At 30.2% G+C, this 20,048-nt stretch overlaps 1 protein-coding gene across 2 annotated transcripts in view; it reads left to right on the top strand.

Moving 5' to 3' along the window:
* Positions 1-556: 556 nt before the first annotated feature.
* The window catches only part of LOC126736470 (neuroplastin), a 33,467-nt gene continuing 13,975 nt past the window's right edge, over positions 557-20,048 (top strand). The window contains exons 1-7 of one of the 2 annotated variants that reach the window (XM_050440849.1): positions 557-843; positions 7,125-7,181; positions 10,021-10,147; positions 10,222-10,403; positions 10,517-10,737; positions 15,246-15,342; positions 15,405-15,540. In XM_050440849.1, the coding sequence (XP_050296806.1) occupies positions 783-843; positions 7,125-7,181; positions 10,021-10,147; positions 10,222-10,403; positions 10,517-10,737; positions 15,246-15,342; positions 15,405-15,540 (881 nt within the window). In that variant the 5' untranslated portion in view covers positions 557-782. The remainder of the gene's footprint in view (positions 844-7,124; positions 7,182-10,020; positions 10,148-10,221; positions 10,404-10,516; positions 10,738-15,245; positions 15,343-15,404; positions 15,541-20,048) is intronic. The other variant, XM_050440850.1, reaches the window with a different exon arrangement.

Here is a 20,048-nt window from a genome sequence, read left to right as displayed (position 1 = left end):
GTTGTTAGTGAATATACAGCCGAATATTAAGATTTTATATGAATACCTATATTAATTTTAGGGCTTGATTTGGCGTTTGTTATATTTGTTGGGTATAATAGAGGGTTATCAAGTTTTAGTAAGATATTACAAAATGATACTTTAATACTTATGCTAATAAAAAGTAATCAAGTAATCGGGCACGACGGACGAATTCAAATACTTTTACCTAGAACAAGGTATCGAAGTATCAAGCAAGTGCGTGGCGACTGGCGATAACGCCGGGTAAATATAAATAGGTATTATTGATTAATTATTGTTGGGCCGATCGGCGGCGGTTTATTTCATTTTATTAACAATATTGCCATATTTTACTTATAAAATATATTTAGTACGCATAAGCAGCCACCGGTGACATGGAAATTTGGGATTTAAAAAAGTATTCGAGTAACGAGTAGTTGGGGTCGAAGGATTCGAATCTTCGCATGTATCAGATATTAAAGTATCGAGTAGATACTATCCGCACATCTCTATTGAGCACCATTAGTGGCATTACAAACGTCAAAAACGATGACGCCATATTCTCTGTAAATTACGTAAATATTCATGCGTAAATCGAAGATTCTTAATTCCTTGTCTCGTGACTGTTTTAGTTTTTATGTATTTCTGGAGAGTTTTGAAAATTTTTATTTTAGTTCGCTCGTATCGTCTTTATGTGTTGTAGACGGTAGCGCGCTCAAACCCCACCTAATTTGCCGCATTCCATAGCTCCTTTCGTTTTGCTAGAGGACTACGCCTTTAAAATGAACATTTACACTTTCCTCGGTTTTATTTCGGTGCTGAAATTGGTATCCTGCCAAGTCGGTAAGTTTAGTTCTATAGTTTCAAGGTTTTTGGTTTAACGGATTTAAGATTTTTATGGAAAAATCGATTTAAAATCACTGAAGACAGGGGATGTGAGGTCCTTAACCTTACTTTTCGTTGTCAATATGACTAATGGTGTCAAGGTTTTAAATTCATACATTTTTTCTAATGCTATAATTTACTATTTTCTATTTACTATTTTTAGGTCTTTTGTCTTGTGAGAAGTCAATCTTTTCAAACAAAAACAACTTTATATCTGTATTACTTATTACAATACATTTCATTTGGCAAAAACGTAAAACATTCTCTATTCTCATCACAAAGGCATTGTAAATGATCTAAAAATAGTTTTTATGGGTTATTAAAAACCTCTTTATGATGATAATACATCAATTTAACTAAGCTTATTTAAGCTCCAAATAATAAATAAAAGGTCAGTCAGTAGAGGTGTAATGGTTTATATAGGTAATAGGAAGATACATTTTTTAGGGTTTGTTATCCAAGGTATCCTATATGTATGTTTTTTTTGTCGGAAATTAATTTATCTCTTTATCACAAAATAACATTACAAGCAAGACATGTAAATGTATCAAGAATTAAAAAAAACTTACTATAACCCTAGAAGATGTTTAGTAGAACCTATAAATCTAGATAATTAAAATGCACTGAATATGTCTGAGTACCAACTAATTAATAGCACTTGATGGTCCTAGTCGACTTTAGGTATCTCCAATTTTTAATATCTTTGAATATAAAATAGTAACCTAATCATCTTTGGACTATTTTAAGTAAAAAGAATTGGATGAATATTTTCTTTTATAAAATAATAAGAAAAGAAAAAAAATCATGACAATGTGTACCTATGTATGATATAAACTCATTTTCAAAAATTCTCTGTAAGCACTTTATGGCTTACTGTTAATGAAAGTGAGCTAGGAAGCAATTTTACCTTTTCTTGTAACCAAGTCCCTGGGTCTTGTTGACTTTCAGTTTCTCTGATTCTGCAATATTTTAAAATTTGAGCAGACAGGGTACTTTGAAAAGAATAGATTAAGAGAAAAAAAAGTCAGATTATTCACATAGGACCCTAAAAAATAATATTTAATACCCTTACTGCTACAGAAGCTAGAAACCTATGGATTCAGAGGAGTTGCTCTCGACTGGTTTCGTTCTTACCTATCTGGAAGAACACAAAGGGTATTCTTTGACAATGATATGTCATCCCGTCTGGATATGGACGCTGGTGTACCCCAGGGTTCTGTTCTTGGACCAATATTGTTCCTGCTATATGTCAATGATATCTCTCAAATTCCAATTAGGGGCAAATTTACTATCTTTGCAGATGATACAACATTACTTTGGCATGACACTGACACCAAGAGATTAAGGAATATCGTTGATGAAGATTTAATTCTTGTAAAGTCATGGTGTGAATCTAATAGATTAACTTTTAATATTTCTAAAACTAATATTTTAACTTTTAAATGTAACCTTGGAACTGTCACTTTGCAAAATGAAACAAAACAAACGAAGTCCTTCTGAAACATGCAAATTTTTGGGCCTGACAATTGATAAGCAATTAAAATTTGAAAATCATATCTCCTCTTTATTATTTATTTATTTATTTATTTATTTATTCATGCCAAAAAGTACAAAGCTTTTACACAAGTCAGTCAAAAATATAACTCCAAATAAAAGTATTAAACTGTAAAATTCGTTTTACCTAAGAACAAAAATAAAACACATATAAGCCTAAAAAGTAATGCTTAAAAACACTTAACACTAAAAGTCAAGAGACCCAGCCTATGCAATAGCACTGAAATTTGAGCTCAGGAATTCCTCAAATGAATAAAAAGCATTGGTGACTAAAAAATGTTTTACCTTTGTCTTATAAGCATTAAGAGGCAAATCCTTAACGGAGACCGGCAGGACATTAAAGAACTTAATTCCATAATAAGACACGCCATTACGGGTACGCTCGAGTCTCCTAAATGGTGCCACCAAGGAGCCGCTATTTCTGGTGTCATGACTGTGAGTGCTAGCATGAGTCGCAAACCTGGGTAGGTTTTCCCTAATGAATACAAGGCACAGAAGTATGAAGGCGCTTGGTAAGGTGAGAATTATTAGGGAAGTATTATTAGGGAAGTTATCATCCAACTGTTATGCTATTAAAGTAATAACACATTCTCTGGGACTTGATGTGGCCAAAATTGCCTACCATGCTCTTATAGAGTCTTATCTGAGATACGGTATTGTGTTTTGGGGTGTGTGCTCTCAGTATTTGTTCAGCTCTCTATTTATTTTGCAAAAAAGAGCCATATGCTTTATGTGTGCAGCTCCCTTTTGTAGCCCCTGTAGGCCATTATTTTTAAAACACTCTGTCCTGACATTGCCATGCCTTTTTATTTTAGAGACTGTTTGTCTTATCCACAAAAAATATCGCCATCAGCTTGGCCCACCCTCCTCGGGTTACAATCTCCGAACAACCTTCTCTTTACCTCTGCCTATCCCAAAAAGTGAGCAGATTAAGTCCTCTTTTGTGTACGGGGGCAGAAGGCTTTTTAACCACCTACCCCTTTATATAAGGCTAATAAATTGTGAAAAACGTTTTAGGAAAAATATAAAGAAACTCTTGCTTGCCAAAGCATTTTATTCTGTAGACGAGTTTTTAAATACAATTTTTTGACAGTGAAGAGTTTTGCGCAGCGTAATGTGAATTCTTATGTGTGTTCTATATTCTATGTATGTAAGAATTGTTAAAATTTTTATATTTTTGTAAAAGATTATGTTGTCAACTATCTTTAAGATTTTATATAATGCTTTGTTAACAACAGATGATGTTACATAACAATAAAGCTATTTTTGACTTTGACTTTTGACTTTAAAATATGCTGAAATAAGGGTCTAGTCTAGTCTATTTGTTGATCAAAACTAGTTCACTAGTATAATATGAAAACACTGCTATCATTTTGGCAGATAGATTTAGATGCCTTCCATGTTTTCTCTTCTTATATTGGATAACCTTTTTAGACATGTTTGTTTCTTATTACTTACATTCAGCTTTAGCCTAATAATTATATTTATTATAGAAAATATGCACAATTTGGCACCTGCAAGGGCTGCAAGTTCATATGTCAGGTTTTGACATATGAACAAATCAAAGTTTGACAATCAGTAGCATATGTCGTTGAGTTTTAATCATCAAATATACTAGAGTAGACCCTCTATTTTAGCATATTTGCAAGGAATAAATATTATTTTTTAGCATCCTATGTGAATGATCTGTAAATTTTTTCTCCTAATCTTCAAAATCTCTTTCTGCTCAAATTTTAAAATATTTTAAAATCCGAGATACTTAAAGTCAACAAGATCCACACTTGATAATTTTGTTTTAGATTTACAAGTTCCTTCAAATTATAAATCTCCTAATAACATTATATAGCCAGCTTAAGAAAATAAATTAATAAAAAAAATACTAATCCCAAATATTTTTCACACAAATGTAACATTCACAATCTGCCATGGGTGCAAGTTTTGCATTTAATGAAAGGGTTGTTTAGGTTTCTGCACTAAAGGTTCCATCAAACTAATTGTGGTTGTTGAATTATCAAAATCTACTTAAAGTCCTATTAAAGTATACAAGGTGGTCCAGTTTAAATGTCATTAATTTTAACACATGATAGAGAATTAAAAAAAAATAGACTTTCATTATAAAATTTTTCTCAGAAATGTTTAAAAACAAAGATACAGGGTGGTAAAGTTAAGAATATTTATTTGTTTACTTATGATAACTTCTAAACTACTAGCTCAATTTCTACTTACTGTTGTGAATTGTCAATTACTGCTGAAGCCAATTTTTTAAAAAGTTGCCAGTGGCATAAGATACAGAGGGGCTTTTTGCCTCAAATCTGTGAGGCAATAAACATTTTTTAATAAGAAGTCAACTGTTAGATTCTCTATTTAATTTGGAAAAAAAAGTTTCTCCTGCAAAATTTTGATTCAAGACACTGTTTTTAAAATATCTTAGTTTAATTGTACGGAAACACCAATTAAATTGCTGCAAAAACTTTGAAAAAAAGAAAATTAGGCCTGAATCTTAAATTAAACCTGTCAAATGAAATAATGACTTAAGGTAGCTTTTGATCATCTTTTATATTCAACTTTTTTATAAATCAAAGCCCGATTTCCTTTTCTTTTATAAATTTTTGCATTTCTGCACAACAATTAAATTAAGATATTTTAAAAACAGTGCCTTAAATCATAACTTTGCAAGAGTAACATTTTTTTCCCAAATTAAATGGAGAATATAATGGTTGACTTCTTATAAAAAAATATTTCATCACCTCTCAGATTTGAGGCCAAAAAGCACCAAGTGCCTCTGTATGTTATGCCAGTACCAATTTTTGTAAAAATTGGCTTCATCAGTAATTGACAATTGACTACAATAACCTGCATGTGCAATTTAATTAAAATTGAACTGGTAGTTTAAAAGTTATTAAAAGTAAGCAAATAATTATTCTTAACTTTAAACACCCTGTTCTCTATCACATATTAAAATTAATGACATTTAAACTGGACCACCCTGTATACCGGAAAGCATTTTTCCTACAATATTCTTTTTGATAAGATGTTAGTGTATATTTTTCTTTGGCAAATGTCAAAATCTATAGTATATAAATGTCTATTAAATCAATTTTCTTTTTTTTTTTCTTCATTTTTAACGAACACATAATGGACTGTGCATACAAATAGGTGTTATGTCATTTAAGATGAACTTAAATGTAAAGTATTTGGGAAATCTGAGAAATTGTATGGATTAAAAGAGAGTTGTAAAATACTATCATGACGTATTATTTTTTGATTGATAAATGGAATTTTTTTTTTTGTAAAAGTTTTGTTTGAAATAATTATTTTTTTTTTTTTAGTTTTTACTTTGTTTTTAGAATTGTTCAATTTTTTTTTCCTAATTATGAGAAATTTTTTGAAAATACTGTTTTATATATTGCATTTGGCATCTTTTTGGCATATGTAATCTTTTTAATCACACAAATTTGATTTTTAATATTATTTGACAAAATTTTATCAAAAAAAGAACAGAGGAGAGCATTTAAGAATACTGAATAATAATTTCCACCCAGTTAGTAGTCATTGAAAGTGCATAAAATTAAATGTAATTACAAACTTTTCACTCAAAATTTTTATATGAAAAATATGAGAATTTGAACAGCAGAAAATGATGTTGTTTTATTTATCAGACAGGTCCACTCATTCTGCATCAATGTGGACAAATAGGTAATAAAACTTATAACCCTTTGAAAATATCTGATTTAAATTAGGATAAGAGATTGTAAAAATGAAAAGCATGGAATGACATAATCATAATGTTGTAAAGTAGATAATATAATTTTATTATCCGTTTATCTTAAGTAAATATTCTTATAAGTGGTTTTTCTCTGTGTTAATTCATTCTTTATCTTATATACCTACCTTTATCTATAAGATTAGTAATAATATTTCTAAAGAGAGATTTGAACAAAACTTTAATGTATACTTTGAATTATTTATTTTATGGTTTAACCACAAAAGTTACATTATATTGTTAAATGTTATACAAACATTATTAACATAAATCTTAATTAGCATGGCTTGATGATGTCAATACTAAAAAAGGTGATAATTAGAATTGAGGATTAAAAATGTAGGCTATTAAGCTGTAATGGCTAGGTCTGCATCCAAGAGGATTTAGGCCCTAATGAAGAATAGAATGGCTTGTAGTTAGAGACCACATATTGGATTTAAGCAAAAGAGAAGAGGAGGAGATTCTGACCACTAAAATTGAAACCTAAATTATTCTGAAAGGGCCATTTTAATTTAATAATTTTTAAATTTAAAATTGCCTATGTATGTTACACTAAAAGAGGAGAAAAATATGACTATAATTTACAGATTGCCCATCAAATGGTCTTTATGCTTAAAATAATTTGTCCTTTAACTTAAACCAGCTAGTTTTTTAAAATTGGAAACAGTATTTTTTAAGCATTAAATTAAACAACTTTTTCAATATAATAAATTTTGTATCAGCAAATATTAATATTATTCCCATACTGCTTGTTATCTTTAGCATGGTACATACTAACAAAATATGTAATCTTAGAGTATTTTTATAGTTATGACCAAATCCACTAGTAGCCTCTAAGAGAAGTTAAAACTTAGCTAATTTGACTTAATTTACTTCAGCTAATACAACTTAACATCTTTCTTCAATAACTTCTTTTTTACAGTTGGTACAACTACAAGTTCTAGTGTTGTGGAAGCCACAATAGTCTCGGATAATCCAGGTCAATATTTTTACACTTGCTTGATATTAACCCAAATAAAATAAGCCTTTTATGCTTGTTACTAACATTGTTGGTATGTTTTTAATATCACCCATTTAGGTATCATCCATCAAATATTTTATGGCATGAATATGTCTTGTTTGGAACAGATTGGAACAAGATTACAGTTGTACTTTAGAACTGTTGTAAGAGGTCATTTTATTCTGTAGAGTTTAACAGAAATCTTTAATGGTTTGACATTGCTTACATTATATACTCAAGATTGACATAAGAAGCCACAACTAGGAATGGTATTTGATCTTGAATTTATTTTATTGATTATTTCTATAAGTGTTTATATAGTTGATAAGTGTTTTCTTTATACACATCATATTACACCGGGTGTATCGGGGTCAATGATAGGTTAGACATTAAAGGATAATGGGACATCCATTTTTTTGAATACAGTGTTGCTGCTTATACCAAAAAGTAGTCATGTAAATCATCTTGGATATTTCAAATAGAACAGCCTGTATATGTGGGCATTTTTGGATTGGTAATTACTTTTTGAATATTTTTTCCTAATATTGTTGCATATATATCTAATGGTTTTTCAGGTTATTAATTATTTTCCATTATTTTTTGGTTAAAACATGCCTCTAATTCAATAATTTTTAATACTCTATCTGCATTTGTAAGAAATTGAAATTCTGGGTGTAGTGTCTCAAGATCCTCGGTATTGATTTTGTTATGAATTATGAAGGATCACTTAAAATTCCACTTAACAAAACCAATACAGAGAAAGCTTTAGATGCTACATCCAGAATTTCAGTTATTTAGAAATGTAGATAAAGTATTAAAAAATATTTAATTAGTGGTGTATTTTCGTGATGGTACGTTTCGGTATAAGCGGCAACGCTAAATCGGTAAAAATATTTTAAATCTTTAGTTCAAGTTCACTGTCCCATTTTCCATAAATGTTTAATCTACCACCTACTGTGATACACCCAGTATAGCATATAAGGTTGTATAACCAATATGAAACAGAGACATTTTTAGATATTTCACGTTTTTTGTGACTTTAGACTTAATTTTTTTAGAATGAAATCTTTTATTCGCCCTTTGCAACACCACCTTTAAATTTATGAAAAAGGGAAGTTAAGTGATGGGTATCATTTTTTAAAGATCACATTTAAATTATTGAATATGGCTTTTTGTGATTATCTTCGATATTACAGTGTCAGTTTTAAAAATAAGGTATAACTTAATCCTTTTATCCGCAAGAGAGTTAAAAAAGTATATATAACGTTTTACAGGTCTTCTTATTCTTCTCATATTCCCCAAGCTATAAATATAAAAATCTTGCAATTAATATCATACGAATTAGAAAATTAAAGTTGTAGGAGACACATCTACAAGTCCCTACAAAAAAGATAATTGCCTGTTTCATTTTCGTTGTATTAACCTGTATCAATACATTTAGTGTTTATTCTACTTGAATATTTTTGAATTTGGATATGGAATAGATTAGAGATATAGCAGCATTTTATTTAATATTTACCTATTCTATAAAGTGTTATAATGCTGAGCTGGAATATGTAAATACATTATTGCAAATGCGGCTTAATAAATGGAAGCATGGTGAATTTTTTATTGCTTGCAATTAGACTAGAATACACTTACAGATATGAATAAATATGCAGAACTGGGTATAACTGACCTTTCTGTAAACATAATAAATATTAATATTAGGTCTTTTTTTGTATAGGAATTGCCATCTTTAATTTTTTTAATAGCTCCTTGGACAGTTTTCTTCATTGAGCTTGTCTGTTCAAAAATTCATTAAAGGCTGAAGTGTGTTTATAGCTCTACCCACTGCTGTGGACAATACTGCTTCTAAAGAATAATAGATTTTATTTAGTTTTAGAACTCATACTTCTTTGTGATTCAATTTTCTAATAACATTTAAAAAATTATATCATTCATACAAATAGTACAATCAATCAAGAAGAAAGACAGGATCGGAAAGCATTAACGTTACAAAAAAAGTTAAAATTTCAAAAAATCATTTACTACATTTTAAAATTCACAGCAATTTAACAAAACAACCTTTTTTTTTCCAATGGTTTTACAGCTTCACTCCCAAGAGGTAAATTGTAGAGCATGTAATTATCTTTAACTGTTGTCTTCCTGTACTGGTGCAGATGCAGAAATTCTATGAATATCAGTAAGGGGAAGATACAAATTTTCGTTTTCAAGCAACAACTGACAAAAACAATGACTTTGGTTCATGAATTTTTCAAACTTACAGACCTTTTTAGATGACCAGAATATTGAATGTACTAGAACATTCACTAATGGAATATTGCAAGTAGATTTGATTTGTCCAGTGTATAGCGGTGGAAAACTTTAAAAACCTAGAAGGAGAGTAGGTTTCCAATTATATAGAAATATTCATTGTTTTAGACTATTAATAGTTATTGTTTTATCTGGCATTTTATTTCATCTGGCATCTTCATCAACAATTGTATGTTATTTTCAAAGTTACAAATTTGCATATGATTATTTATATGAACAAGTATAATTGTATTTAAAATATAGTTAGTATGCTATTAATAAATAATTAACTTCGTTCTAGACTTTCCAATATTGAAAAAAATACAAATTTCATGTTTTCACTGATTTGATTAGGCGCTGGTATTAGCATGCTTTATTTAAATCTTATGGTTTGCACAGGGTGGTGAAACATAATAAATGCTGATAACTGTGTAAATGTCTTCCTTACACCATTTATAACAATGTTGGGGCTTCAATTATTTCTGTGTCATAAAGCAATCTTCAAATATACATTTATTTTCAGTTTCAATCGAGCCAGTTTATAATCCACCTGAAAGCCAGGCTGTCATATTTAAAAACAAGGATGACTTAAAACTGCAATGCAAACTTATTGCTAATGGCTATGCTCCGGGAGCAATAACTGTCATCTGGTAAGTTCAGCATCAAGTAGAGTATAGTTTGTATATTAGTTAAATAAGAATAAGTCTTATTTGCATCACCTTAGGAAAAAAGAGGGAACGCAAGTATCTGAAATTAAAAGCTTAGAGAATCGATTCAAGATTGACAATATTGGAAATTCATATTATTTTAACTTAACTAAAGCTGAATATGGAGATGCAGGCAACTATACCTGTACGGCTTTAGTCAATAATCAGGAGACTGCAGAAGGCTTGATTAGAACTGCAAGTAAGTATATTGGTCTTAAACAGTTTTGGCTTAATCTAGAGATTTGTATAAAAGTTAGTAGTGTTAAAAAAAACTTATGTTAAAATATTTGTTAACGTCAATCCAAATTTTAGCACTTATCCATGTCAAAATCAAGAGCGATAATATTAATGTAGTGGAAAATGACAAATTGCGTATAGAGTGCAGCATCTTAGGTAACCCTCAACCAGTGATTAACTGGAGAATTGAATCTGAAAATTTCAATGGCAGCGACTTTGACAGCCGAGTCAAGATTCAAGATTACAGGGATGAGTCTAACCAAAACGTCGTAAATGGAGCATTAATTATTGATCCGGTAAGATTTACATTTGTTCTGTGTACATGTCAAAAATTTGAATAATTTTGAAGAAATTTTTGAATTTTGAATGAAATTTGAATGTTGTTCCTAATTGTCTCACAATTTCAAAAGTCACATAAGAAAGGTTTGAAGTCAGATCCTGAGAATTATCATCCAATTGGAAAGTTGGAAGAAAGTTTGGTCTTGTTGAAAGACCAAATTAAGGACTACTTTTGAAAGTAGCGTCCTGTTCCATATAAAGCAACATGGTTTTAGACATCAACACTCCACCAGTTCAGCAGTCAGGAACCTGTGTGATAAAATTCTAGAAGGTTTTAAAAGAGGTGTGTTCTCTCATGCCACTGTTTCCGACTTGTCGAGGGTTTTCGATTGTGTGGAGCATCGTATCCTAAGAAGATCGCTTACTATAGATTTGACGATCTGAGTTAAATGTTCTAGTCTTACTTGATTAACAGGAGTCCATTAATATGTCCATTTTCAGGGTGGTAGGTCTCAGAGTTTATTGTTGACAAATGGTGTGTGTACCACAGGAATTAATTATTAGGCCTATTTTATTTCTGGTGTATATCAATGATCTGCCCAGCTGTTATCTTGAGTCGGTATTTTATGTATATGGTGATAACGCAATATCTTTGATTACTGACAGTAGCCTATGCAGTCTGAGCACCATGGCTGAACAGTCATGCACTGGTCTGAAAGAATGGGCCATATCAAATCGGTTATGCTTTATTTATTTACTAAACAATCAACAGGCTTTTGCCCAATAATAGATTACAATTATTAATAAATGTACATAATAACAAAAGTCTTAGTTAAAACTTTTGAGCAAAATTTGTTTAAAACCATTTAAAATATATCTGTTTCTCTTAACTCATTATTAACCAAAAAACACATTCTGTACAACAAGCTATTTTGGAAACTATTAGTTTGTGGTCTGGGAACCTCGAAGGTGCAATGGTGCACGGAACACCAAAGTTTAACTAATTAACAAGATTTTTTTACAAAGTTTAACAAGATAGGGATAATCTGTTTGATGCCAAATTAATTTATACAAAAATAGTGCTTCTGCCATTTTTCTTCTTTTTTCAAGTGTAATAAATTTAAACTCATTTACCATGTTTACACACAACTGTTAATGCGCTTTAGCAAAATGCGAATTAAGATTTAAAGCTAACTATGTTAAATGCAAGTCAACAACAACCTTAATTCTATGCAACACTAAGATATCTCAACAAGAATATTTAAAATACTGAAAAGACGTAAAAGGCAGTGTTGCGTTTCGACCCGCTGGTCTATCTTTTTATTGCAAGATTGAGTTATTATATATGTCTCAAGGCTGCTTAGATAATCCTCTAGCTACATGAATGCAACACAGAGATTAATTAATTAAAAAATTAATTTAATTTAAATCACAAATTTATGAGAACCATTATTAATTAACTATGCAAAAAGAAGACCAAACGAGTTTTTTTATAGATTTTGGCATATTATTAATAAGAACATCAAAAAACAAAGGTCCGAAGTTCGAGCCTGCGGTACGCCCGAATACGTTGAAAAGATTTCAGACGATGCATCCCTGTAAACCACGTACTGTTTTCGATTGCTTAGGTATGAAGTTAATAAATTAAGAGCTTCTTCTAAAAGTCCAAACCAGGAAAGCTTTTGGAGAAGAACATCATGGTTCACCCGATCGAAGGCTTTAGCAAAATCTGTATACACGTCAATCTGAATGTTATATCTAAGGCAGAATTAACATGCTGTGTAAAATAAGCCAAATTTGTAACCATCGATCGTTTTTTTGTGAAACCATGCTGCTCCTCTGCAATAGCCGCCCTGACATGATTCTAAGTTCTAGTTGTGAAGTATTGATTCAAATATTTTACTGGCAGTACATATCAATGCCACAAGTCGGTATTCTTTTATATCATTATGTTTTCTACTCTTTAGTATTGGCCATGTCTTTGATATTTTCCAAGAATCTCAATAAGTTTGAGTATTTAATATTACGTTAAAAATGATTTCTAGAGGCCTCGCCAAAAACTCCTTACATGCTTTATATACATACGGCGGAATGTTATCAGGTCCGCATGATCTTTTAGGTTTTAATTTAAAAATTGCTTCCAAAATATCGTTTTAACTAATCTCATTTAAATTTAAGATTGTGTTTGAAAATTTATTATTTTCGGAAATGCTATATTAAGCCGGCTGGTTACAGTATACATTTTAAAAATAACCTGCAAATGTTTGGGCTATGTTAGAATTACCATTTATTTCTTTGTCCTCAACCATCCACATCTATCCTGTGGAAAGTGAAAGAAATTGTAACTAATGATTGAACTTATAGCTAATGATCTTAAGATTATTAAGGACTGGTTCACATCCAACCGTTTTTGTCTGAACCTGAGTTACACTCACATTATTAGGTTTAAATGTGTCGTAAATGGTCTTCTCTTAGATGGTCATGCATTGGCAGAAACTACAGTATCCAAGTTTTTGGGTGTACTAATTGACCAGGAATTACGCTTTAAAAATCATATATTATCATTAGAAAGAAAGCTCTCATCAGGATGTTTTGCTGTGCGAATGGTAAGGGAAGAATTGGGTCGACACGGTTACTTCTCATTATTTGAGTCTCACCTTAGGTATGGTATACCATTCTGGGGTGTTGCTAATTAGGGCTTACTAAACTTAGTTTTTGTTCTTCAAAAAAAAGCAGTCCGCTTTATTATCAATATAATACCAAGAGAATCCGCCTATTCCTCAACACGAAATACGTCAAATTCACTTTCTTCCTTTACCAATTTGCAAAACTTCTCTGGTAAAAAACTTTCTGATTTATGAGGGTTGAAAAATTTTTAGTCATTTACCAATCAATTTATGAACAACTTTTTCTTTTTAAAAGTTGTCAAAACGACTGTGGATGAATTCTATCAGGATAAGCTCTAATATCTAAACATTGAATGCTTGTATCATTAAGTGTATGATTTAATTTAGATATGTTTTGTATATTAAATTTTAATTTATTTTACAATGTATTTATGTATGTGGTCTGAGTATTTATCTATGTGGTGCTTAGGTTTTTATCATATTATGCTTTGTCAACAAAATTTATATTTTATGACAATAAAGCACTTTTTGAATTTGAATTAAAAGGTCATACTGTCCTATGATTTTTAAGTTTTTTTTAAATATTTTTTTTTACATATTTCCAAAAATCAAATGAAACCAAGACCTAGAATATATTTTTTTTCCTCAAGACTGGTCTCTGTCTTCAAACTGTAGATGAAACAGTGCCTTTCCTTGGTATGACATTGGATACAGGTTTAACTTTAACAAGTCAGATATTGAGAAACTCAACTCCAACTTATCAAGTAATAGATATATATATATATATATATATTGTTGTGCCATTGGTTTTGCTCTGTTAATATTGCGTTATTTTATATGTAAATATATATATATAAATTTGAAACTGAGGTGGCTAAGTTTCTTAACAGAAATAAATATATATGTATATTTAGAAGATTATATATATATTATATATAAGATTAGATAGATTATATAAGATTATATATATATATATTATAATCTTATATATAATATATATATAATCTTCTAAATATACATATATATTTATTTCTGTTAAGAAACTTAGCCACCTCAGTTTCAACTTGTGCACTCTGAAGCGCTTATTTTAGATATTTCCACTCTCTAATGGCCTACTGCTTGTTTAACTGGGGCTATTCTGCTATATATATATATATCAATATATATATATATATACATATATATTTATTTCTGTTAAGAAACTCAGCCACCTCAGTTTCAACTTGTGTACTGAGAAGCGCTTGTTTTAGATATTTCCACTCTCTAATGACCTACTGCTTGTTTAACTGGGGCTATTCTGCTCATACTTTAAAAATATATGCATTACAACGAAAATGCGTAAGGGTAATTTCTGGTCTGGGCTAGAGGCAATGAAGTAGGTTGGAACTCAAGAAACTGGGTATTCTTACCTTACCATGTGCCTTCGTGGGCCTATGACACATGCTGATATTTGTTCTCACCCAACTAGAAACCACAGATCCTTGGTGCAGCTGTATCGAAGATCCCGAATCGGTACATATTATTATGGTATACAGTTTTCTTAATGTGCTGCCTGTTTCTGTTTCGGAACTGTCCCTTGCTGCATTCAGGGTCAAGATTAGGGACTACCTAATCAAACATGCCTTTTACTCTCCTGAGGAATACCTCTGGTCCAATTTTACTGATATGTAGGCTGATTGGTCTTTGCCTTGTGTGTTCTGTTGTGCCATTGGTTTTGCTCTGTTAATATTGCGTCATTTTATATGTGAATATTTTATCTCTATTGTGTTAATAATAAGTTTTGTTGTAATTTTTCTTTTTTAGGATAAAGTTTTTTTTACTAGTGTAAGAGTAAAATAAATTAAGTTTATTATACATTATTTGACCATAAAATCTCTATCTATATAAAACTGTTTTAGGTAAATAAAACTGATAGGGGTCACTACTTCTGCATAGGGACTAATGTCTATCTCGATACTCAAAGGGATGAAACGGAAAGTATCATCAGAGTAAAGGGTGAGTCATTTATTAATTTTTAGCTTTCAATATTAATAATACTTTACTATTATTGTTTTTAGACCAATACGCCGCTTTGTGGCCATTTATCGGTATCTGCATTGAAGTGATTGTGCTTTGCGCAATTATTATCATTTATGAAAAGAAACGTAATAAGTCTGAATTGGAAGAAAGTGACACTGACCAGAGTCCTGACCAGTAAGTACATCATTATTGGGATCTTGGTAACCGAGAGTTATAGTAACGTAAATTAATCTAAAAGAATCATATTCTTCAAAACTGAGTAATTTGATTGTTGTGTTTACGTAATTAAACTATTTATATTAAGTTTTAGTAACTTTTCAATCTTAGTGACGACTAAGATTAAATTTAATGTATTTTTTCCTTATAAGTAATGTTTGGTATATTATAAAGGGTGGTACTTTTTAAGTTGAAAGGTTCATATAACATTGGGCTCTAAAATGCGCGGTTTTTAGGAGCATTACGTTTCTCATTTTATTTTTGGATTTTAAGATATTATTTGAAGAATGGTGAAGGTTTGATGTATTGAGCCCACACAGGATATTATGGATAAAGAAACACTTTTAGATTTTCATTTAGTTTTTTCCTAGCAACTGTAGTGGCGTAGCTACACTATGATTAATTGCCAATATAATTATATAAAAAAGAACTACGCCTGTGACTTAAGAAAAAATTATGATTTTGTATGAATTATCAACCAATTATAAACAATATGCGTTTTTCACTTTTGTCGTAAAACATCGTTATCGTAGGATCGTTACAGGATGTCCCCTTTCAAATGGTCAAAAATGATAAAATATATATATACAGGAGCCATAAAGAAGTAGTTTAAGATAGAACACCGATGGTCGGAAGTGCCCGTTTCAAAAATACAGGGGGTTGAAATTTTGGAAATTTTTTTTCAATTCGATTTTTTCCTCTGTATTAAAAATGCTTATAGCGATTTGAATGAAATTTTTAGATTTTAAATGATAGGTTGTTTACATTTTTTTTTATTGTTTAGTTAAATTATTTATTTTTTTATTCTAATTAAACTTTTTGTTGTGACAAAAAAGTTTTGAAGAATCCTTATATGGATTTTTTTTTCTCCGAAACGGTTCGACGGAGAGCAAAAATTGTGTGGTGTGTTTTGGACGAAATAAGCAAAACATTCAGAAAAAAAAATTCTTCAAAAAACAGTGCCGTACCTGTTTTTTTACAAAAATTGTATGTACAGCTCCCGACAGTGGAAAATGTCACGAAGATCTGAGAGACAAGGACCTCGCGTACAAGAGGGCAACAACGCGACCCGTTTGTCTATTAAAACCACAGAACACAAATATATAGAGAAGTGGTGGTTGCATACAAACTGAAAGAAATTATTCTGACTAATCAGCTAGCGGCCTCTCGCTTGGCAGCGGAAACTGTTGTAACTAACAGTTTGACGTGTCTAATTGGACCAATCGAAATGGTAGAAAGGCGTGGCCAAATTAAGGCGGGAAATCACATTTTATTTAATCTGACAATCTTATCATTTAATCGTAATATCTAAAGCAAACGCCTAATCAAAAAGGTTACTCATAGAGAAAAGAGCCTTTTTGTTTTAGGTGTTAGCATCAGATATTGATCTGAAGAAAAACTTTTCAGCTTTATTTTACATATCTAAATAGGTTAATTTACTGCAATAATCTACGAAAGTGTACTAACAATAGTATATAGTTGTATATAGTATGTCGAGGTCTGAAGACAGTGGAGGCGGCACACTTTGAAATTATTAATATTTATTTGTACTAGAGTTTAAATAGCCCTAAATTTTTAGTAGGTGTAGCTAGCGATATTATAAGTGTGTTTGATTTAGTATGAAATACCAACTAAGAATGCATATATTTGAATTTAATTGCTCCGAGATTCGTTTAAAAAAATGTAGATAAATTAAAATTATATTTTTTAGCATTGTGATGTGCCCATAAAAAATCTAATAAAAAATAGTTTTACTTACAGGAGGATGCAGTTCGCTAATTATTTTTAAAATAGGACTTCAAATAGGTTCTTCTGAAAATTATTCTTTATTCGCATTTTTTTAAGGATTAGGTATTTTAAACGACTTGTGTAAAGAAACAAATTGGTATAAGCTTAAAGTTTTATTTCATTATTTTACATATTATATATTTTTATTCACTATCAGATAGTGTATTACAACCTAAATCAGATTCATCCGATGAAGACCATTCGATCTCTTCATCAAATGAGCCTGTATTTACTGTAAATTTTAAAGAATCCAATGCTTCATCGAAAAAGTTATGACTTTCGAAATATTGTTTTTCTATGTTGTCTATATGGTTGCAAATATTTATCCACTCATCATTCGAAATTTCCGCAAATTTCTGCCTTGTCAAAGTTTCGACATCCGCCAATTTAAAAGTGGAATTTCTGCTTGCCACCCAATTGTTAAGAATTGTTGCCCAAATTTTTTCTATCGGATTAAGTTCTGGGTGGTATGGAGGCAAACGTAACACAATGTGTCCATGCTTTTCCATTAGGTCGTCCAACTTGGTTTTTACGGGATACTTTTTTTTTATTTTCAGACACTGTTTCATATAACTCTGTTTTGGTGAGTTTTGCATCAAATGTAAAATTAAGTTCCTTGAGCCAGTCAACTATTTCCTGCTTTTTACTTCCAGATGTAACATTCTTGACTACAGGCACATTGCGATAAGCTGCATTGTCTAATACTAGGACGGAATTAGGTAGTAAGTTTGGAATTAACTGAAATAATCTCTCCCCCTTGGCTGTGAATTATTTGTCCTTGTTTGCCTACTTTCTTAGGTGACATCTAAAAAAAAATTAGAAAGTAAAAAAATTAATATACACATGCACACTCTAGGCTGACATATATACCTCAAGTCAAATACCTATTATTTTGTCACTTAAAATCAAAGTATATTTTAAATAATATAATTTTTAACAGTAATTAATTTTCATTTCTTTTTTTAAATTATTAGACAATTGAATAATTCAAACTAATTTTACTTACCTTTTACAATAAAAATCGGATAGTCTAACTAAAAAAACTATAGTCTAATTTACTATTATACTTTAAAAAAAAACACACAACAGATTTTAAATGCCTTATAACACCATTAACTCACTTCCCGTACGAGACAACACTGAGTAGGCCTTCAGGCTACGTCATAGGCTTTAAATCCCCGGCAGGTAGACAGAAACGAAGTACGGCGGCTGCTTTCTTCTGGCGGTTTCTTTAATAAGAAGCGAGAGAAAATATATTGCGGTCGTCTTTTCTGTCTGCCACCGGTTTTCTATCGATTTTGTGTTGAAAAATGAGTTTGTGCGCATATTGAGCAGCCGGTTCTTTATAAACTTTTCTACCTATACGACATATCAATTGGACAAATGGAAATAAAACAATGTTTTTTTTTGCTTTAATACATTTATTATTTAATTTTCCTGGAAAAAAAAATTACTTAAAATGATATACATCATATTCAATAATTCATTATAACAGACATTATATAAATTAGAATTAATCTAAAAATGTTTAAAATTATTTTGTTAGCACTGAACTACCCTAATTTTATACAGATTAGAAAAGGTTGTCAACATTTTTGTGCTATTTTCTCATAATACATCTAAAGGCATTCCCATTAGGTTAATAATATCCTCATTTGATTAACACATAGAAACAATAGAGGATGAATTATTCTTATTTAATATGTACTTGTATCTGTTTCCTAAAGAAAAATTAAACAGATTTTAAAATTATTTAAATTATAATCTAAATATTAATTTTTAAAATTAATTAAAAATTCTATAACAGAGTATTATCGAAAGAAACAATATATCCATCGACAAAACAAAATAAACTCCTTCAAAATGAAAACAACTTTTTAGTATAAACATATATCACTTACATAGAATATATTTGTTGGTCTCTTATAATACTAACAACATATCTTGGAACTATAATATTACTAAAAACTTAATTCAAGGATAGATGTTTACATAAAATAAAAAGAAACTCTTAAAAAAACATGTTGTAAGAAAAACATTAATTCTGATCCATTCCGGGTGCTCAGGTCTCTTAGCCGCTATACCTATGTCTTGTCTCAGTGAACACAGGAAGTGGTATGATACGAGCAGGAAATAAAATAAAAAAATAGACAGTGCAAACCTTATAAATCAATTTACTAAATGATTCATGTAAAAAAAAAGACAAAATAAATGTTTAAATATGAACTGAAGGAAATTTAAAAAATCTTTTATTACTGTTTCTCAGAAACATTTAAAATATACATACTCTTACATCAAGGTCAGGAAAATTTCAATCAATTTTTAATTGTTGAATAGAAAATGAGAGGCCAGACATTTTGTAATATGTATTTATAATAATCAAGTTAAAAATTAAATACTTGAAAAGTGAAACTTCTTCATTGAAATCAACTCAATTTGATTTTATTAAAGACTAAAGATTGACAATACAAAAACATAATACTAATAAATAAAATCAGATTTTCTTACCAGAAACCTGGAATTGCTTGCCGCAAACTAATTAAAACACTGCTCCCAATATTAAAACAGAACTTTTTAGAAAAAAAGTCATAAATTTAAAATAACATCCTTAAAACAAATAACAAACTCAACCCACGCTGGCATTGATTGAAATGAAAAACAAACTCAAATGGTATGAC

The sequence above is a fragment of the Anthonomus grandis genome, chromosome 5 (genome assembly GCF_022605725.1).
Source record: "Anthonomus grandis grandis chromosome 5, icAntGran1.3, whole genome shotgun sequence".
Classification (NCBI taxonomy): Eukaryota; Metazoa; Arthropoda; class Insecta; order Coleoptera; family Curculionidae; genus Anthonomus; species Anthonomus grandis.
Note: the sequence above shows the minus strand (reverse complement) of the source record. Positions and strands in the feature narration are given on the sequence as shown.